Consider the following 21,996-nt stretch of genomic DNA (forward strand, 5'->3'; position numbering starts at 1 on the left):
CCTCTAATTTAAAATAGTAACTCCTACACTGTTGTGAAGTTTGAAGATAAGAGTATGAAACTTAAGGAGTTTTTAATCATTGTACCACTAACCTCCACCTTGGTGCTTTGATTGAAACATCACGCAAGAGAAATAATACTGTATTGTAGAGACACGCTGCTCTTTATTTATCCCTTTTAAATATAATAACAGTAATCTGTTTCTTACAATCTTCTCTGTTTTTTTTCTTGCTCTCACAAAATTATTGTTTTTGTGTTATTGTAATGTTGCATTGAAAAGAATAAATACCATGATTTGCCTTTGAAGTAAAAAAAAAGAATGCATGAAATTATTTTAATAGTTTTGTTTTATCTTTCATGAACGGTCTGTAATATGTTTGCTTTCATTGTACCTCTCTATACAATGTGATTGCTCTTGGAAGATGGTTTCTTGCAAACATTAGAAGGCTTAAAAAATTTAATTAAGATTCCTTTTCACAGCTAATATATTTAGTATCATGGATATAAAATACTTTAATTAAATATCACTTCTTTTCATACTGTTTCCTGCCTATCATTCCACTGCCCTGAATTTAAGTGTGTTAGAAATAATAAATCACTTTAGTTGCATCGTTTAATAATGACATGACAAACTGATTTGAGTCGGGCATATAATGTAATCACATTTTGCTGCTATTGATACAATTATTCTTTTAAGGCATCCATTGGAAAGCCAAAGGGTGACCTCTACTTTTACAGCCTGACTTCACTGAACCATTTCAGAGGAACACTGAACTGTAAAGACATCTGCGCATTCTTTCTTTGCAAATGGTTTGCAAAGCATGCCAACCTTTGAGCTTCAAGAATAGTGAATATATTTCACCTTTGACTGCATGCTCTGTCCTGAAGAGACAGTTACGAATAACAAGAATAGCACTTGCCATGGTCAGATTCTATTCAACAATGTGGTGATAATCCTCGTACTATCCTAGAACTGGTGTAACAAATCTTGACTCCCTGCCCTCCTTGCTGGGTGATGTTGCACGTGGTATGCTGATGTTTGTTGTACTTTTGAGGAAAGAAAAAGTGAAGGAGAGGATAAGCCCATATAACCCACCACCACTCTATCTGCCTTTCTATTGGTAATTGGTTTTGCTATGTACCTGTGGCTGAGGTAAATTGCATGTTGGATGTTCACCTGCTCTGTGGAAGCATGAGATCCTTGGATAGGTGGCATATCCAATCAATGCCTCCTTTGACTAGATTCTGCTTAAAAGATTAGTGAACAAGGATTAGTCTCACTTCTCATTTCAGGTGCCCAATTCTGTTGACTGCTCCTCTAATGCTATCTTCCATCCAATTCCATGCATTTATCTGAGACTACTGAACTCTTTGTAAAGTACGGTTGAACCCCTAAGAAAGACATGGTTTATAGGTATAGGTACAGGTATAGTATAGGGGGTACCTTGCTCAATAGTAGTAACTATGAAAGGGATCTCGGAGTCCTAGTGGACAATCGTTTAAATATGAGCCAGCAGTGTGCTGCAGCTGCCAAAAAAGCTAACACCGTGCTAGGCTGCATTAACAGGGATAGAATCAAGATCACGTGAAGTATTAATACCACTTTACAATGCCTTGGTAAGGCCACACTTGGAATACTGCATCCAGTTTTGGTCACCATGATGTAAAAAAGATGTTGAGACCCTAGAAAGAGGACAGAAAAGAGCAACAAAGATGATTAGGGGACTAGAGGCTAAAACATATAAGGAACGGTTGCTGGAATTGGGTATGTCTAGTTTAACGAAGAGAAGGACGAGTGGGGACATGATAGCAGTGTTCCAATATCTCAGGGGCTGCCACAAAGAAGAGGGAGTCAAGCTATTTTCCAAAGTGCCTGAAGGCAGGACAAGGAGCAATGGGTGGAAACTAACCAAAGAGAGAAGCAACCTAGAACTAAGGAGAAACTTCCTGACAGTTAGAACAATTAACCAGTGGAACAACCTGCCTCCAGAAGCGGTGAATGCGCCAACACTGGAAGTTTTTAAGAAGAAACTGGACAGCCATTTGTCCGAAATGGTATAGGGTTTCCTGCCTGAGCAGGGGGTTGGACTAGATGACCTCCAAGGTCCCTTCCAACTTTATCATTATTATTATATAGTTGGGCCATTTTAGAGTGGAATACCAAACATTCACTAAAAAAACAAGTTTCCATTGCCCTTAAATGGTACATTTTGGAAGCTTGTCTGTGTTGTGCAATGGCCATCTTCCTGCCCTGTGATTATTTCTGTGTGGGTGTGCTGACAGAGGCTGCTGAGTAAGAGAGTGAACATTTGTCCCACTAATCTGTGCAGCACTGGAGTGGAGTTTCTGCTCAATATTCCTACATGAGGAAGGGTTTATAAAGTGATTGTAGTAGGTGGGAACGATGGGTCATTGCAGTGTCCAGTTGGGAAAATTGCAGTTGGTTTTCCCTGGTGGTTTTTGTTTGTTTGTCTGCAATGCAACCTCCTCAAGCCTCATGTCACATAGATGTGTCATATGGCAGTTCCCATTATCTTTTAATATCAAGATGGTAGCCGTAATCCAATACAGCAGAAAGGTACCAAGTTGAGAAAGGCTGACCAAGTGAATTCAGTCTTGAAATCTTCTCGGTGAATATTGCATGACCCACTTAGACATCAGTAAGCAAAGGCACTTTTTCCTCCCAAATATCTAATTCATGTAGAGTCGTATTGCAGGCAGCACAAGATGGTTCGGACTGATACATTTTTCAGATTTTCATTCCAGCAGTTTCAAGTGATGATTTAGTAACCTACTTTCAAGTTCTGTTGCTGTATACAAACATTAATTGCTGATGAAACTGTGGCTAATCATAGATCTTTAACTTTGTGCAGGATACCGGCCCATCTGGTTTCAGCCATCTGGTTCTGCTGCTGAATAGTCTCCATTCATTTTAATCAGTCAGGTTCAAGATCCCATAGCAACCATTTTTAGACAATAATGCTCTTCCTTACTCTCATCTTTTCAAAAACAACTTTTTAAAAAACTTATGTCTTAATAGCTGCTTTCTAAGTGTTTTAAAAGGAAACTGGAAAATATTTTTAAAGCCAAGTTGGCCATAATTGTAGGTATTATTTTGTATGGCTGACACTTAAAATTGCAGGCAAAGCAGCTATTTGAGGTTTCAAGGGACAGTATCATATTTCAAATAATAGTATGCTTTCCTTTCTTATTAACACTTTGTTATTTGCTTCATATTTGGTGTTTTTAATTTCATGCTTTCTAATAAAGCTGAGTAGCTGATACCAGACTCATTACTGAGGCTCGATATGCTTTTATTTCCCATTTTCTATTTTTCCTGTAACATGGATTAGTTTTTGAACTTGTTACAAGTATTTTATATTTATTGAATAATTAAGCCACAAATGATGCCCTGCAATCCAATCTAATTCGTAATTATCTTCCTTTTGCCCACTTCAGATGTTTATGCAGCTTAGCTTTTTTTCTATGGTGTTATTAGTGGGACTTGGGTTAGAAAAATAATTAAGCAATTTCATGAGAGAGGTTCCCTATTCTTATAGCTTGAGAATAGAATGAAACAATTCAGCTGCTTCTGGAGGTACCAAGATTTCCTTACCTGGGACTCTCCAAACTCCTGAATTTCCTTCTGTGGCACAGCTGTTCTTAGAAACCGAGGTCCAACACATTTTCAAAATCCTAGAGTGGAAGAGGCTACTGGTGCTGGGGATCTTAAAACACAGCAAAGCCTCACTATTGTGTATGTAGTAAAAGTTATTTCTGAAGCAGATTTCCTAATGAAGAATTCTACAAAGAGGGGCTACTAATGCCTTTTCTTACAAGAGGCATATGTTACAGATAGCTGATCTAGTCATTGAGCAGTCTCTAGTCTATACAAAAAATAGATTATGGAATTGCTATTGGGAACACTTTCCACCTATCACAAGCTCTCTCTTGCCTGCTATGTAATAGAACAGGTATGCCTAACCCAGGGGTAGGCAATCTTGGCTCTTTTATGACTCATGGACTTCAACTCCCAGAATTCCTCAGCCAGGGTGCCTGGCTGAGGAATTCTGAGAGTTGAAGTCCACGAGTCATAAAAGAGTCAAGGTTGCCTACCTCTGGCCTAACCCATGACATTTATTACTGTAAATAGTTCCATTGCTCTATTTTCAATTACGGTAGCCAATTTTATGTAGTGGCTAAGGCACCAGGCTAGAAACCGGGAGATTGTGTGTTCTACCCCCACCTTGCATGAAAATTAGCTAGGCGACTTTGGGCCAATCATTCTCCGTGTACAACTCACCTCACAAGGTTTTTGTTGTGGAGAAAATAAGAGAAACGAGTACAGGGTATGTTTGTCACTTTGGGTTCCTTATAAAAGTGATACAGTAAAGGCCAGGTAAAAATTAATTAACTAAATAATGTGTGCCCAATTATATAACATATACTTCAAGGGTCTTTAAAGAATAATAGAAAATCAAACTGGAGGCATTTCAAGTCCCTCCGCACTCAGAGCACTTCACTTTCAATACTTTGTAATGAGAGAAAATAGGAGGCATTTGCAGAAGACTGAGGGTTTTTTTTTTTGTTTCAATTACTATTCTTCAGCTGTTTTTCCTGGACTCTTATTAGACCACATACATCTTTCCTCTATTGATTATTCATTTGCCTTTTTACCCAGATACTCAGGGCAAAATGTCGTTTAGGAGAACCCATCATTCCTTGAGAGTGTGTGTGTTTGATTGGCAATCATGTGCACGAGAAGAATATTTATTTTATTTATTTATTTATTTATAAAATTTATATGCCGACCAATCCCTAGGGACTCAGGGCGGCGTACAAAATTAAAACAATATAACAATAAAAATGAGTGCATTCATACAGCATGTCCCAATAGCACAGCTACTCTTATCTTCAGGTGTGTGCTAATCCCTTTGCAGAACAATTTTTTTTTATTTTTGTTAAGTTTTCCAGTGTTACCTGCTCCATCTTTTGAATGCAAACAAAACCTTCCAATTCCCTATTTGCCTATTATTATTATTATTATTATTATTATTATTATTATTATTATAGTTTGGGGGGGACCTCTCTATTTTATTAAAGGGGTTTATAAATCACAGCACATTCTCATATTCACAGATGTTATGCTGTTACAACAAAACTTCCAAAGTATTGTGCAAAAAACTTATAAGCTGAATGCCATGGTGTATGATAGTCACAATCGTGATCTATTGTTTCACCAACACCAACACTTTGTGTTGCCTCTAGCCTAAAAAGCAAAAAACAACAACCATTTCCTGGTGATTTTTAAATGTTTTATTTCAGTGAACACAGTCCAATTTCAAACATTAAAAAGCAGCAGTTCAACCATTTTAATACAAGTGGTGCACAAAATCCCTAGCATAAATAAATCTTTCACTGGTCTTGCGAAATAATTTAATACTTCTTAGAAGAAAACTGAAGAAATGGGCGTGTTGAAACAAAAGAGGATGGATTGCTAGAGTAAACGAAACCTTTTCGGTCTCAAAAGTGACAGGTATTTAAAACAGAAACTAGGAGTTTCCTTTCTGACAATGCCAACTAAGCCCACTTGGTGGCTTCTGAAAGGAATCTGCCACACTTGATTTCACAACCGTCTTGCAGAACTCTTAACTTCCTCTGGGGACTTCCTATTGCTCCCTCAACATGGCTTCTGCTTTGAGTCCATCACTGACCAACCGTGCTGTCAAACATCCTTCAGTTTCACACAATGTGCAGTTCAACCTCAGCCTACTGACTTGACCTCAATTACTGTAATCCTTGTGTCAGGCTGGGAAATTACTTCCTGAGCAAATAACTAAAGTATCTTGAAACTTCAGTGCAACTTTTCTCTATTCAGTTCAACTTTATTTGCCTGCTGTCACCGTTCAGGCAGATTAATAACGGGGACCCACTGATCCATGTAGCGGCTTTCACGGCAAAAGCAGATCAGCTGACTTAGGGCTGGATCCTTCCATTGAGAAGCATGTGGATTCTGCAAGAGGAGAGGAGACAGAAAACATTCACTGTCAGCACAAAGTAAAATGCTGCTGACAATAAAAGGACCTATATATAAAAGACACAAAATGCTCTAGATAAGACTGCAATGCAACATTTATTACTGGGGGCGGGTGAGTGGGTGGGTGGGGGAAAGTTCAACTGAATACCTTCAACTGATCTTATAAAAACAAAGCTTTAGTGATTTGGGGGAAAATTTAAACTTTTGTTTAAAATATCCAGGAGTTCACCCTAATAAGAGTTGCCTCTCCCCCTACAATTAGCAAAAGAGCTAATATAAAAAGTAGATTTTTTTAAAAAAACAACTGTCTGCAGCATGGTTTGGATAAAAAATAAGAAATTGATATTTTATTCACAAGCTTAGCATTATGCACATATTTCACAAAAAAATCATTTGCCTTTGCATGAACAGCCAAGTAACTGTATAAAGTGTATTTGTAGTTCATGTCAAATAAGGGCTTGACCTACAGAAATATTGGCTGCATTCCCTTATTGCAACTTGAATGTAAAAAACATATTAAATATTGTAAACCTACTTCTTAAAGTATGTCTTCTGAAGTTATGAATAACTTAGCAGTTCCCAAATTACATCCACAAATTACTAACAGTGACCAGTCTTTTAATCACAGCCAAGTGAATTATCTAATAATGACCTCTGAGCTAATTAGTAATGAGGAAAGACAAATATAGGCAGGGAGTTACTGTAGGAAGGTGACTCATGGGGTTGTTCACTCCTGTTGTCAACAGGATGAAACATGTTTGTACAGGTCTTTGCTTTCAAATGCTCAATAAGCAAAGAGAGAGGTTGTGATACAATTTGTGCAGAGGAAAAGGCTAATTAAAGCAAAGGCCATGCAAATTCTCACTTGGAACCAGATGCAGAAAGGTAAGAATGCTGGAAATTCAGGCTTACTTTGGCTACAATTATAGCTAAGTGGCAGGCCATGAAGAAGCAACAGAAATTATCCTGTCCCAGTAGGTTTTATACCCCATCTCTCAAGAAAACAAAACTTACTGTTACGAGCACACAGTGCAAGTCTGCAGGCTGTTCAACCCCTCCGCTTGCCCCTAAAAGCAGAAGCTCTGCAAGGCGGCTTGGGTTATTCACTCGAAGTATATTAATGTCATTTTCACAACAAAAAGCTTGAATCAGAGTGAAGTGAATTTGTAAAGCAACATCCTGGTTGTCTTCCTCATCTGCTGCCAACAGGCAAAGCACCACATTATCTGGATCCCTGGAGGGATAAAACAATACAGATCGCATTATTCACAGCGTGACAAACAATAATAAGTGTATTTTATAATGAGGAACTGAGACAAAACAGGAACTGAAGTCATGGAGCATATTACAAACATGGGAAATAATTTTGTCTGGGTATAAGCAGAAGCCGAGGCATTGTCTTATATGGGCTTGAACTTCAGATGACAGGAACTAGATTTTTAAATGCTCAGCATCCACAGTTCCAGCCTAGAGTGGAAAAAAAGGGCTTTTTTAAAACAAAAACCAGCCTGATGACATTTTAGCATCAAGGCGAAAAGACATAAGCAAAATCTCTGGTCAGCAGTTTCCATTAGCTTAACTGTCACTTGGCTCTTAGAACTCTTGCATTGTGGGTAAATTGGAAAGAGAAATAAAATAACTGCAAATGCAATGCTTTATGATCAAAAGCTGGGCACATCTGCATTTGGCAAGAAACTCAGGAATTTTTTTTCTGCCTGCATAATGCAAGTTCAGGAGCTTTGCTTCCGACAGATCATCCCCGCCCTGATGTTTCCTGAGGTAGATCAATCAACCTCGTAAACACCAAAGTGCAATATCACCATGAAGAATTTGGGAGGATTCCCAAGTCAAGACAGCCAGGCACCACCACCTCTCTCCACTTACACGTTGAGTAGTTTGGCAGCCTCATACACCCCAACGGTGATGCTTCTCTGAGTCAGGGCTTTGCTCAGGACTTCTTCCAGGGCATCCCCCACCTTCTCCATGCTGGCAACCCAAGGAGGAGAAAAAAAAAGTTTCAAAACTCAAACTCCAGCCAAAATGTATTCTCTCATCAAAGTTCACCATAATAATACACTTAAGGGGCTGTTTCCCTCCAGCCCCGAGGCCCTCACCCCGCCAGCCTATGCTGCATAACTCAAGATCCAACAGCTGAACAGAAAAGTCCTCTCAAGTAGAACCGATCAGCTCCTAAAGAAGCAGGGAGGGGGAGGAGATCCGGGAGGGGGGAATCATTTCTGTCTATTGGAGCGACCGCTGTCTAAACTTGCTCGCCTTATTCCCGTGTCCTGTCAGAAAAGGCCATGCAGCCCTCTCCTCACACACATATACACACGAAGGCACAAAAACGCTGCCTCTCCTAGTTTCTATTCCCACACAGGCGCAAATCTCCCTTCCCCGCACCGCCTCTTCCCAGATCGCCTTCAAGCTTCTGCACCGCGCCTGGCCGGCTCCCCGTCCCCTCCTCCCCTGCCCAGCTGTGAGGTGGCAGTCACGGTTGCCGGCCGGCCGGCGAAGCAACGCGAGCGGGGTGATCCCTGCTGCGGCTTCCGCGCTGCTTGCCCCCCCTACAAATTTCCACCGTGCAACTGAACGCCTCTGCAGGCGACCAGCCGTTCTTCGGACGGCCGAAGGGCAGACGCTGCTCCTCCCGTACCTTCCAAAAGCCTGATGATCCCCAGCCAGATCTTCCAGGGTCATGTTGCAGCTGCAGGTGCCTGCAGAGAAGGACGGGAAGAGGTCGCGGGGATCGGGCGTTCTGCCCCGTTCCTCCGCCGCCGCCTCTCGCCTTCTAGACGTCCTGGAGGGTTCCTCTTCTCCGTTTGCTTTCCCGCAAACCGGCAGTCCTGTCTCTCCAGCAAGCCAATCCCCAGCTTCGGCTGCTGCCCCTGTTCTCTCTTTGTACTGTGCCGCACGCCCTTTTGCGCTTTGCCCAAGTCCCCTTCGCTCCACGCCGCTTGCAGCCTTCCGCCTCTCGATCTAGTCCCGCAACGCCGGCCGCCCTCGGCTACTCTTCACCGCCCAGCTGGAATGAGGGACAAAGGATCCCTTGGGCCGGAGTTATCCTGCCAACCTCTGGCCAACCGTCTGGCGCCTCATTTGCATACTGCCGCTCGATTGGACCATGCAAATAAGGCGGTGGCGTGTGTTCCTCCACTTGACCCCCGCTCGCGATTTCCAGTGGAGAGAAAGGCAGAGAGCTGTCAGTAACTTTCTCTGCCTGCGCTTAATGCTGATTGGGCGTTGCGGTTGTGAAGGGCGGCGCTTGCTGTGGGAGAGCGGCGGGCGGCTGGTTTCCTTCCTTCCCGCCTGTCTGGCTTCAGCTGTTTTTCCTGTTGGTGCGCGTTCCCCCTCCCCGCTTTGTTTTGAAGAGGGGGGGGGGAGCGATCGAAGGGGAGGGATTGACGGTAAGCTTCTGTTTGCAGCCAAATGTTCTGGCGATCTTCGTTTACAATAAATAAGTGGTAGTAAGCAAATTATAAAAGTCAGAAAGGAAACCGATCGGCTGCAGCGAAGTTTATTTCCCTCGGGGGCGGGTGACGTTGCTGGGCTGACTGCCTAATGGTGGAATCCCTGCAGCACTAGGCGAAACAACTGGCAACAGCTGGCTGCTTTTTCCTGGACTCGGGATGTAACCAGGATTGCAGCTGGTTAATGCGTCGATGGAAGAGTGGGAAGTCAAAAGGTTCTGGAAGGCAGAGGCAGGTGTCTTCTGTTAGACGATTGTGTTTGTGGAAACACCAGGTGCAGAGCACAACTCAACCTGAGTGTTTTTACTTAGCAGCTTAAGACCTATTCAGCCACAAACTAGCCAACCATGTTTTGGTCTCGTGGGTTGTGCCAACCCAGCCCTTGTGGCTTGCCTATGATTCATTCATTGGCTGTGTGAACCCAGGCTCTTGAGTGAGTTCAGGCTCCCTTGTTCAGTTGTCATGTTCAAACACACCCACTGAATTAAGATGACACTTCTTGCTGTTGCTGTTTATTTGGTTTATTGTTGACCTTGCTATTGAGCTGCTAAAGACATCATGGATTCGATAACCCACATGCCATGATTATTAAAGCCAGTGACCAAAACAAAAACATTAATACAATCCTAGGTCAGAACAATATTACATATAATAAAATAGAATAAAGTTAAAGGCCAACTGCAGTAATTAAATAAATACATACCTACTACCGCAAATACAGTAGTATGCCAGGTTCGAGCTGCAAAAAAGCAAAATTTGGGGCAGCCAAGTAAATGATTCTCGGTCTTTGGCAACTAATAAAAAAAATGGCTTAAATTGTTTTGCCAGTCACTGCTTGTTTACCTTTTTGGCAATACCAAACCCTGAAAATAGCTCATATCCTGGAGAGAGGCCAAATGATGTCAACCTGTTCATAATAGTATTCCACTACTGCAGCCGAGGATTGTCAGATATTAGAAAGGAAAGTAGTCCAGTTGGAGCCAGATGGATCCTCAGCCAAGCCAATAAAATAGCTTGCCAGATTTGCGCTTTGATTTTAATTAGACCACTTGCAGATCTCAAGGCTGCATTGGAAATACTACTAGGAGTCAGACCTCTTAGGCAACCTGACTGGGTTTTTTTTTTTCAAAAAGTTCAAAATTTATATAAGGCTTGTGCTGCTGATTATGCAACCTTTTAATGGCAGCTAGAATGAAATTTATCCCCCCTGTTCACTCTGATGTGGCATTCCTGTGCCTCCGAGAAGACATGCTTGGCTTGACCTTCTGGAAGCTTAGAAGATAACCACTTAATATCTCAAGCAGCTTGCTTCGTAATCTACCTGTAGGCTAGCTGTGAATCTTAAATTTGTTGAAGAAAACAATCATTTTAATTTGGGGGAATTAATAAACTGTTCTGTCCTTGACCAAGGCATGCCTCAAAAGAATCCCTATTGGGCAAGAACATTTAGGATTCTCTGGAGGTGTGCCTGGATCAATGGCAGAACAGGATCTGTAGTGCTTTGCCATCGATTACCAATTTGTTGTAGTTACAGTGGCTGTGTTAACTAAATCTTGCTGGATCCTAACTAATTGCCTATGTTCTTCTCTACAGTAAACCACAAATGTTCAAACTCAATAATTAATATATTTTATTCTCTCATATTTTTCTCTCTCTCTTTCAAGAGGCTAAGGCTAGGGAGTCCCCACTCCACCTAACAACCACTTTTTTGACTTCAGATATCTTAATTTACAAAAATAAGTCTGGTGCAAGTCACCTTTATGACTCTGACAAGTTGAATCTAAGGACAAGAGAAGAGAAAGGGTGGGTCCAATCATGCCATGTTAATTGGGTTTTTGTTTTATGCATGTGCATTCCATATGGATGAGAACAACATCAAGCAATGACTTGTAGATGTAAAAATATGTCATCCAGAGCTACGTACTACAGACTCAATTTTTAAATTACCTCCAATATAATAATTAGTGTGGCCATGTGGACCCATCAATGCATACTTTCAGATATTGGATACTGGTTGTTTTTGTGTACATGATACTAAGTTATAGTTTGTGTCACCACGATTTTTTGTGCAAGCTGTGATTTCCAAAGCAGAATGGCTAAGTTCACACAACACACCAATCAAAAGCAAATAAATCACATTCGCATCCTTTTTTATCTGCTGTTGGTGCAGTATGGTATGTCCACTTTGTTGTTGCATGCATCAGTTTGCAGCAGGGACTCTGAAAATGTGTTAGACAACTCCAAAAATTCCCAGTCATGAGGGCTTCTTAGGAATTCTAGAAACTGCAGTTTCATCACACTTTTAGTGCATCACTAAAGGGAAAGCTGGTTTACAGTAGTTAAACAAAGTCACTCACATCCATACAGATAAGAACACTATTAGGATCTAAACACAGGACAAGTAGATCTAAAGATTACCTGGCTGTAAGCAGCAATTTCTGTTAAGGCCAGAGTACCTTATTCTGCCAATCAAATGTTGATATTTTTGATATATTTTGGTATCATATAGAATTGAAAGGAGAATAACTACTTCTGAAACAGAATGGAAAGCCAGCATACTGTATTGTTGGTTTAGAATAAATTGTGTACTGAATGTGTTATTCAGTTACATGGAAGTTAGTTGGTATAAATGACAGTTGTCTAGAGTCACAATGGAAAGCTGAACAAAGGAAAATAATTATGACAACCTATCACTTCTGAATTGGAGAAAGGAAGGAAATGGTCTGTGTTAAATAAATGGAGGCTAGGAGCTGGTAGTGATCTGCTGTATCTACGTACATCTACAAAATAGCTTGCAAATTAGTTGAGATTTTTAATCTGCTTTTATGAGACAAGACCAAATTACAGATTTTATATTTCATAATAAAAAGGTATATTTTCTGCCAATCTTTGCAAATCTATGTAGATCAATGGTAGAAAGAACTTTGAGTTTATTTCACAATCCAAAACACCAATGAAGAAGCTCGCATTGAAAGAATAACCTATAAAGAACATGGTGCTGGGCTTCCTGTTTCTTTATAACTGACCTTTGTTTGAAAAAAAAACAACAAATAATTTTGCATGGGCAGAAAAAATGAATTCTGCAGTGTGTGTTTTGGGCTCTCTTGCTCTTTCTCTCTACCCCCGACCCCGATAACTACATCCCTGCAGTATTCCTCAAACCAATAACTATAACCATTATGTCATGTGGACAGCTAAAACAAAGATTGGGAAGTGGGATAATTTCATTTTTTAGCACTTTTCTCACAGACTTTGGGGCATAAATTTTAATTGCCTTGCATTACATTTTGTACTTTTTATCATATTGTAAGCCACCCAGTCAATTATTTATTTATTTATTAAACAATTTAGTAAATAAATAAAAATTGAAATCAGTCGAGGATGTACAAATTGTGCAAGGCAAAAGAGTTATTTCCTCATGCAAGTTGGAACCCTCACACGATAAGAGGCTTGGATAGACTCTGGTGGGATAGCTGACTGGGGAGTAAACAAAGTCAAGATGGGGGCTAACCAAAGTCCCTCTGCTTTGTAGGCATGCACTTACAAAAGGGGCGGGACTTGGATTGCACATCTATGACTGCCACATGGACTTTAATGGATGCTGCCTCCATGCCTAGTTACTTCTCACAATCTGGTTTGTGTCTCAAATACAGCCCATGTTATTCCCTCTGCATGGTACATCTATCATCTATCATCGTTGTCCCTGTATAAAGTCAAAAGGAGCGCAAAATTATGGGAATCCTTGGCTCTCCACCTCCGGTAACTTCTGATAGGTAAGAATGAAAGTTCTGGTTTGCTGTATATGCAAAAGCATATCTGGTGATAGTTTGGCTATTACCTCTCAAAAATTGTTTACCAAATGTTATCAATCAAAACAAAGTTAATAGGAGACCAGCTTACTGCAAAACAAAGCATCAGTCTGAAGCATAAATGTATTTCCAAAAATATTGCTAGGTCCTATATAGGAACGTTAATGCACAAAGAAATATGGCTGCAGCCCTGTGCTTATAACAACCCCATCACATGCTTTCAATAGATTCCAAAAGATTGAAGATCCTTCCTAGAAGGTGTTAGGACTTAAAGCAAGTCCTCTCCCGTTCCATTTTCCCTTCCATGTCAATAAGTAGAAATCATTGTCTTGTACTCACAACTTCTGGAATATTTTGATTTCTTTCTTGGATGTACAAGCTGCATGTCTTGAGAATTTCTTGACTATATGTATTCAAGCTGTATCTCATTTGAAGCTGTCTGGTTTTTGCCAAAATTGTATGTATTCAGTCATTTAAGTGTGTTCCCAAATATGATCTAAACTTCATAAACTACTCCCAAATATAATCTAAACTTACCTCCAGAAGCTGTAAATGCTTCAGCACTGGAAGTTTTTAAGAAGAGATTGCACAACCATTTGTCTGAAATGGTATAGGGTTTCCTGCTTGAGCAGGGGGCTGGACTAGAAGACCTCCAAAGTCCCTTCCAACTTTGTTATTCTGTCTGTTCTGTATGTCTGTCACATATTCACATCTTTACACTCCATAGCCAGTCAGACTTCTTCAAAAGTTTGACTCATACATCCAGTGGAGCTTTTTGCACTAGTTAGCTATGCCCAGAACTGCAAAGGAAGACTGCAACCTTATAGAAGTTTATTCAGAAGAAAATCCTGTACAATGAAACTTAATTCTGAGTAAATGTGTACAATTTTGTCTGAATTATTACAGGAATCTGAGGCATCAATTTCACTTTTTTTAAAAAAAAATGTCCTCATGTATACCGGTATTTATTTAGTGGTGAAATATGAGCATCATCCATACTATTTGGCATTTGAGGAAATGCCATCTAAATCCATTCCCTTTTGGACCTCATCTGGAGTCTCAATTGTGTTCTCCAGTTTCATAATTACCTTGGCAGAAGCCAAATGTTCTGCTTCTTCTAAGAATCCTGATTAAAGAGAAGCAAGGAAAGAGGGCATGTGAAAATTCAGAACAAGTTTGGAGAACGATAGAATATTGGTTATTGTTAAAGCTCAGAGATATTGCACTGGGATCAATGTGACTATATTAAAACCTCATTAAAGGTGTGGATTAAAAAGAATATAGTAACCAAAAGACCATAGTCCTAAAAATCAATTAGGAATTATGATTAAATTAGATATAATCTAGGGACTTTTCCTTAAAAATAGAGAAAAACATGTTGGAATATAAAAATAGTTAATAGATTATTTTATTGTTGTTGTCAAAACTAATGTTAGTTTTATAGCACAAATATGTTGTATGGTCACAATTTCAGGGATTTTTAAACTTGAGGAAATTTTATTATATATATATTTTAATCCTGTAGATTAGAAGTTTAATATTAAAGGACAGACTAGAAACCATGTAAGCCAGGGGTCTTCAAACTTGGCCTTTTTATGACTTGTAGACTTCAACTCCCAGAATTCCTGAGCCAGCATGCTGGCTGAGGAATTCTGGGAGTTGAAGTCCACAAGTCATAAAAGCGCCAAGTTTGAAGACCCCTGATATAAGCAAATCAGTTACAAAATAAAGCTAGTTCCATCTTTTAATGTCCCTTTATTTCTAAATTTAGAAAATACTGTATGGTATTTGAATACTTTTGACTACTATTTAATCTTCAAATTAAAGATAGCAGGGAGCAATCCTGCATAACCCATCACTGAATGTGACAGATTTGAGAATATATGCTTCAGTTGGTAGTTGATTTCCTAGGGGTATTTTTATATTTGATTTCACTAAAAGAACATTATCAACTATTTAAAATAACTTTTCCAGATTTAAGATTACAATGATCACAAGATATATTTTTTCCAATATTTCAGTGCATGCTTATAATGACCAGAATTTTTAATTTGCCTGAACCAGCATTTAAACTAAGAATGGTCAAATGTTGGTATTAGGAAGTGCGCCTAGCATTTTTTGAGTGGTGAGTGATGCAAAAGAGGTCTTAGATTTTCTAGCAGAAGCTGGTTTTGCAGGAAATTATGGGGCCGGCTTTATTTTCTGAACTATGTTAAAGACTATTTTGAAACATACATTATATGTTTTTATTGTTTCTCACCAGCCTAGCTGGAAGCACATCATCCATTTTCAGCAGTGTGAACTACCAGCTACATAGAAGGGGTATAAGGGCTGCAGTTGGCTCTCAAGTTTCAGATGGACCATCCCTGATTTCTTTAACCATTGCCTTTTGGGGATACATTTCCTGAAAAGTTTGATATTAAATACTTTTTGAGAGGGTAGTATCCCCAATATGGAATTTCTTTCTAATAGTCAACAGCCATATTTTTCAATACTTCAAAGAATGCTTACTATAAGTGGATCCACTTATAGATAACTAGCTGGATTTTTTTCTTTCATAAGTATTGTATTTATTTAAACAGGCTACAACCTTCATTTTCAAACTTAATACCATCTCCAGAAGGAAAAAATAGATAAAATAAACTCATCTGTTTTCATTATTGTATTCTCAGCTAAGATTAAGACACTTAAAGGGAAAGACTTTATGCTCCTCCCAATGCTCTAGTGCACTGTACCTCAATGTCTCTGATTTATGTCCATGTTGGGTCCAGTCGTCAACCATTATTGTAAGTCTAAGTTCCCACTGAAATGCTGGAGCTCCATAGAGCTTAGGAAAGGTGTTTTTTCTCCTGGTTTCTGTTATAATGGCATCATGTCATTATCCTAGTATTTTACTATTCACTGTTCCATTCAGTTATGAGCAGAAGGTTGATGTCATGGCAGTTTCCCCCTATTAGAACAACTTCAGTGATTTTATGTAACTTGCCAAACAAATAAATAGATCACATAGGTGGTGTTATTTGTCTTCCATTCATCAGCTAGATGAGAACACCACAAAATGCATATAGAGTTTCCCTTTCTTTGTGGGTAGCAGCAATGAAGATGCTTGCAAGTTATTTCCAAATTGCTGCAGTCTTTGTGTGTAGGTTCACATCTTTGGATGTGCAAGAAGGAACATGGCATGAAAACCTCTTTGCCTGAGAGTTACTGAACGTAGATTCATTTCTAGATGAAAAAACTTCAGCTGCTAGACAGCACAACTCAAAAAATGTTGCCAGCAGGTTTCTTACATCTGAATAATTTTTGTATGAACCTTTGGATATGTCAAAGGGTTTTAAGTATTTGGGTGCTTCCAGAGAGAAGAATTCCAATATTACCCATCAAACGATGCTGTACCATGCAGCAGTTTCATCTTTCTTCTTTTAGTGGTGAGAAAAAAGATGGGAAATGTTGAGAAAATGTAAAAGGAAAGACTTTGTTTCTTGCTCTCCTGCTCCTCACATTCTTCTGTAAACTATCATTAGTGAGATGCTCATCCTCGCTCACTTCAAAGCTTTTTTTATTGAAGCAAAGGTAAATACCAACGTTACAAAAAGAAGTATGATGATGGAGAGACAGACCTCTTTGCTAAGTTTTCACAACTGGCCAACCGATCCCAAACATTTATTCTTTGATAGGTCTACCAGAACTGGGTTGCAAAACTCCAGATGATCACCAGATAGGGAAAAAAATTAGAATCTTCTGATCCTGGTTGGCCAGATTATTTTTGCAGCCCAAATCTGAGAGACCTATTTTTGAGAATGGCTCAGATGTCTATTAGCATCACTTTGGTTTTGTTTTTGTTTTTTTGGTTTTTTTTACAAAGTCACATCCTGAATTTCTAGTATTCTCGTAAATTGATGTAAAGGCTCAGGCAAAAGCTATGATGAGAAACTTTGTACTTGTGTTGCAACAGGAAGGGAGAAGCCATAGAGCTGTTGATGTCACCAAGGCCGTCTTGAAAAGCAAGGTCCACTTTTGCACATTGAAAAATGTTTGCTGGGAGATATGAACAGAGCAATATTAGCCGCTTGCAGATTTTGATTAGTGCAGTTCTTCAATGAAGGGGGAAAGCAGATTACATTTCAGTCCAATTTTTAGCTCTCTAAGAGTTTAATCTGAAAAATGTGAGAAGGTAGAACTTCTACAACTTACAACAGTTCATTTAGTGACCATTCAAAGTTACAACGGCACTGAAAAAAGTGATTTATGACCATTTTTCACGCTTACGATCTTTGTAGCAGCCCCTATGGCAAGAAGAGTCATAAAAGGGGGCAAAACCCATTTAATGAATGTCTCACTTAACAACAGAAATGTTGGGCTCAATTGTGATTGTAAGTTGTATATATATATATATATATATATATATATATATATATATATATATATATATATATATATATATGAAATTCCTCACATAAAACCACAAATCCCCCAAATATGTAATGTTGTCCCATTCAATTGTGTCTGTCTGCCTGCTGCAAAAATTAAATGCAGCCCCGAAGGTGGCCAACCTCTACCTTAGCACAACGTGTGAATTCAGCCAATTGTTGCTTATTCAGTCCCTAAATGTTATATGCAATTTTCTTAGGAGGAAGAGATTTGTGACCTTTGTGGATTTTTTCCTTAACCACTTATACCTTCGTCAACTGAAGTGAGTGTGAACATATGACAACTAAACTAAACAAGCCCCAAAACATCTGCCAAGAGCCCTTATCTATATACAGATTTGGCTTTGGATATTGACTGTTTACTCAACCGACATTCCAGGTAGATCCGGCTTGATGATACACATTGCATCAAGATACAGAGTTCTCTATAAATTCCACAATATGAGTCAGCGGTTTCTATATCAGTAAACGTCCAAGGAAGAAAGGACATTAAGAGTAGATTTTTCTCCTGCAGGTTGAAGTAACTTATTTCTGTCTCAGCAAAATAAAAGACAGAAATACAGGCTGCCAGTCATCAGCATGACAGATATACTGTATTTCTTGCTTTATTTGTACAGGAATGCCGCAAAAGGGTTTCATTCGTTATGTGATAGACGCCAGAAGACAATGGCAAGGCCTCACGTGGGGTGAATTTCCTCCCTGTTTGCTTTGATTTCAGGTCTGCAGGAAAAAAGCAGAGACTGGGATAGAATGCCGAATCTTCCTGACTTTTCACCTCTTTTTTAAACAGTAATTTTATTAAAAACACTTTAAAAACTAATGCAAATTAAAAAAAGAATAAAAAGAAAAATAGAAGGTGCAGAAAAGAAAAATAAGATTATATATAGCCCTCAACTTATGACCACACTTGGGACCAGAATTTCTGTTGTTAAGCAAAGCAGTTGTTAAGTGAATCATGCCCAATTTTACAACCTTTTTGTCATGGTTGTTAAGGAAACCACTGCAGATAATAATAATAATAGTAATAACAGTAGTAGCAGTAATAATAATAATAATAATAAATTGGAGGGTACCTTGCAGGTCATCTAGTCCAACCCCCTACTCCAGTGGTGACGAACCTATGGCACGGGTGCCAAAGGCGGCACTCAGAGCTCTCTCTGTGGGCACGCGTGCCGTCGCCCCAGTCCTAGGCCTTCAGCTGGGTTTTATAAAACCGTTTCGCTTTAGGCCTCCACCGTGTGCAAAAAAAAAAAAAAAAAAGGTTCAATCAATCAGACAATTTCAACTTCTCACGGGGAAAAAAAAGATCTTGCAAAGTTGGAATTGATTGATTGAACTTTTTAGTCCCATCCAGTCTGCCATTACCACTGCAGCCATGCCCACCCAATGGACCACACCCACCCGGCACCCGACGATGCATAAGTGGATTTTGGGTTGCAGTTTGGGCCCTCGGTGTCTAAAAGGTTCGCCATCACTGCCCTACTCAGTCAGGAAACCCTATACCAGCAGTTCTCAACCTGTGGGTCTGCCATGACACCTGCCTTCTGAAATATCATCCCTCTAGAGATCAGATTGACCCTGATCCTATAAGCCAGTGGTTCTCAACTTGTGGGTCGGGACCCCATTTGGGGTCGAACGACCATTTCACGGGGGTCACCAAACAACGCAGTCCGTCATTTTTTTCCCCTTTTCCTTAGCTGTGCTACTCCCTTTTATTCTATTGGCTTTTGAAAGCCAATAGAATAGACTCTCTTGAATAGAGTCTAATTCTATTGGCTTTCAAAAGCGAACAGGAATTGTCCAGGCTATCTCTGCCCTGCTGAGCCCGCCAAAAGCCCCAGTCTGCAAACGGTGCTGCAAGTTGTCTGCAGCGAAGGCGAGCTGTCTGGAAGCTTCCACCCCCTCCCTGCTGAGCAACTACTAAAAATGTAAGTAAAAGAGGGCCAGGGGTGGGAGGTGGGAGGCCGGCGGACGCAGGGAGGGTTGCTAATGTGCATGGGGCCTGGCGGGTGCCTTACCTCCCTTGGGCTGGTGGCCAAGCCAGTGGTCGCCCTGCGCCGTTGCTGCCCCTTGCCAGCTACGCTTCGGCCGGTGCAGGGGGCAGCACCAGGCATGTGCGGCGCTCCCGGGCAGGGAAAGTCCTCGACTTACGACCGGTTGGATAGTCCTCAACTTACGACCAGTTGGGTAATCCTTGACTTATGACCGGTTGGGTAGTCCTCGACTTATGACCGGTTGGGGTCACGGCATTAAAAAGGTTGAGAACCACTACCCTATACCATTTCAGTCAAGTGGCTATTCAGTCTCTTCTTAAAAACTTCCAGTGTTGGAGCATTCACAGCTTCTGAAGACAGGTTGTTCCAGTGATTAATTGTTCTAACTGTCAGGAAATTTCTCCTTAGTTCTAGGTTGCTTCTCTCTTTGATTAGTTTCCATCTGTTGCTTCTTGTCCTGCCTTCAGGTGCTCCCTCTTTTTGTTGAAAGAATCATGGTAGATTTTAGAAAGAGACGGCATAGTCATACTCCACTCAGTATCAAGGATGCAGCTGTAGAGGTGATCAACAAGTATCTGGGGGTGCAGATAACTAACAATCTGAATTGGTCTCTCCACACGTCATCCTTAGTGAAGCGTGCAAACCAGTATCTGCATTGTCGGATGAGGAGAACACATCTCTCTCCTTCTGTCCTGGCCACTTTTTACAGAGGCACAATTGAGAGCATTTTAACCAATGGCATCACTGTCTGGTTTGGTGGCAGGAGTACCTCAGATAGAAAGTCCATACAGAGAGTGGTAAGGACAGCCGAGAAGATCATAGGAGGCTCATTTCCTGCTATTTAGGATACTGCTTATAAGCGCTATGTGCTTAAAGCTCGAAGCATTGTTAGAAACCCCACACACCCACTTTACGGTCTGTTTCTATTGCTCCCCTCTGTTTTTCTAGCAGAACCACCCGATTCTGTAATCAATTCGTTTTTCTCAGCATGCCCATGTATACATAACCCAAACTAGACTATGATTTCTCTGTGTCATATAATATATGTGGGTATATGTTTACTTATTTATTTATTTATTTATGTCATTTTTATGTAGTGTATATCGGAGGTGGTGACCCTTTGAGAGCTAAATGCAACAAAATTTTATTTTTATGTATGCCAATTAGTGTATATTCAAAGTGACAATAAAGTGTTCTGTTCTGTTCTGTTCTGTTCTGTTCTGTTCTAATCACAAAATCATTAAGTGAATCTGGCTTCCCCCATTGACTTTGCTTGATCACCATTTGCAACTGGGAAGGTTGCAAATGGTGATCAGGTGAACTGTTATAAGTACATGCCAGTTGCCAAATGCCCAAATTTTGACCATGTGATTGTGATTTTATCATATATAATGGAAGTGGAAAGTTGCCAAAAAAAATATAAATCAATGCAAATACATACGCTGATTCAAAATATTTTGAAGATAATGTATAATTGAAACCAGAAACTTTTGGGACTAATGGATAGATGGCTGGAAAAAAACATAGAACTTTTTTCTTATATATGACAACTGCAGTGAGACTACTATAGGGTCAAAAGTGGAAAAATTTGACTACTCACAGTAGAGGAATGGCTGCTGAAGATGATGGCACTTGTAGAAATGGATAAATTGACTTCACTAATCACAGAAAAGACAATTATCTACATTTTAGGGCTGATTGGCAACCCCTTCTAGACTTTTTGCGTGAAACGGGGGAAAAATGCACGTAGGATTTGTAGTTTAAAGGATTAGGAGGAGAAGAAATTCAGTAGTAGAAAAAGTGAGTTTTTTTAATCATAGAGCAAACGATAATGTTATTATCTTTTCTGTTATAATGTTTTTAATCTTTTCATCTTGTGCTTTTCTTTCTCTTTTACTTTATTTGTTTTTTATTCCTGTTTTAATTTATGCTAGTTTTATATTCTCATTAAAACTTTATGTTCCTTAGCCAGTCATGATGTTCTTCCACCTCTGTGCATCCTAATTCAACTCTAGACTGCTAGAGTCAGCCTCTGGTTTGGCCAGCTCTCTGGACCTCCAGCCTGGATCTTGCCTAGCAAAGAATTAAACTAGCCTCGTTTCTAAGCCATAGCCATGCACACGTCAGTGGGAATCATAATTGTAGGGGGGTGTGGTGTCAAAAGAGGGGCACAAAGCAAGGAGAATCCAAATATAAGAAGCCTGAATCTGGTGCTGCTGCTATGAACTATCTCCTCAGCCTTACCCTGCTGGACCTC

The 21,996-nt window shown here is 39.9% G+C and overlaps 1 protein-coding gene and 1 long non-coding RNA gene across 5 annotated transcripts in view; one reads left to right on the plus strand and one right to left on the minus strand.

The window, feature by feature from the left end:
* Window positions 1-5,292: 5,292 nt before the first annotated feature.
* GADD45A (growth arrest and DNA damage inducible alpha) lies at window positions 5,293-9,055 on the minus strand. The gene is made up of 4 exons (XM_039329089.1): window positions 8,693-9,055; window positions 7,921-8,022; window positions 7,051-7,270; window positions 5,293-6,012 (listed from the first exon to the last, which is right to left on the minus strand). The coding sequence occupies exons 1-4, from the start codon at window positions 8,734-8,736 to the stop codon at window positions 5,899-5,901; spliced, it is 480 nt and encodes a 159-aa protein (XP_039185023.1). The 5' UTR covers window positions 8,737-9,055; the 3' UTR covers window positions 5,293-5,898.
* Window positions 9,056-9,204: 149 nt separating this feature from the next.
* Window positions 9,205-21,996, plus strand: part of LOC120301617 — a 32,315-nt gene continuing 19,523 nt past the window's right edge. For all 4 annotated transcript variants that reach the window (XR_005554950.1, XR_005554952.1, XR_005554951.1 and 1 more), the window contains exons 1-2: window positions 9,205-9,443; window positions 13,160-13,279. This is a non-coding gene — a long non-coding RNA (uncharacterized LOC120301617). The remainder of the gene's footprint in view (window positions 9,444-13,159; window positions 13,280-21,996) is intronic.

The sequence above is a fragment of the Crotalus tigris genome, unplaced genomic scaffold (assembly GCF_016545835.1).
Source record: "Crotalus tigris isolate CLP2741 ecotype Arizona unplaced genomic scaffold, ASM1654583v1 scf7180000024387.2241675, whole genome shotgun sequence".
Taxonomy (NCBI): Eukaryota; Metazoa; Chordata; class Lepidosauria; order Squamata; family Viperidae; genus Crotalus; species Crotalus tigris.

What these genes read in the sequence shown, in the direction of transcription:
- GADD45A (XM_039329089.1), bottom strand. Translation starts at nt 8,736, where the DNA reads ATGACCCTGGAAGATCTGGCTGGGGATCATCAGGCTTTTGGAAG. An exon ending in GATCATCAGGCTTTTGGAAG is followed by an intron (nt 8,023 to 8,692) that starts GTACGGGAGGAG and finishes TTGGGTTGCCAG; the next exon opens with CATGGAGAAGGTGGGGGATG. An exon ending in GCTGCCAAACTACTCAACGT is followed by an intron (nt 7,271 to 7,920) that starts GTAAGTGGAGAG and finishes TTATCCCTCCAG; the next exon opens with GGATCCAGATAATGTGGTGC.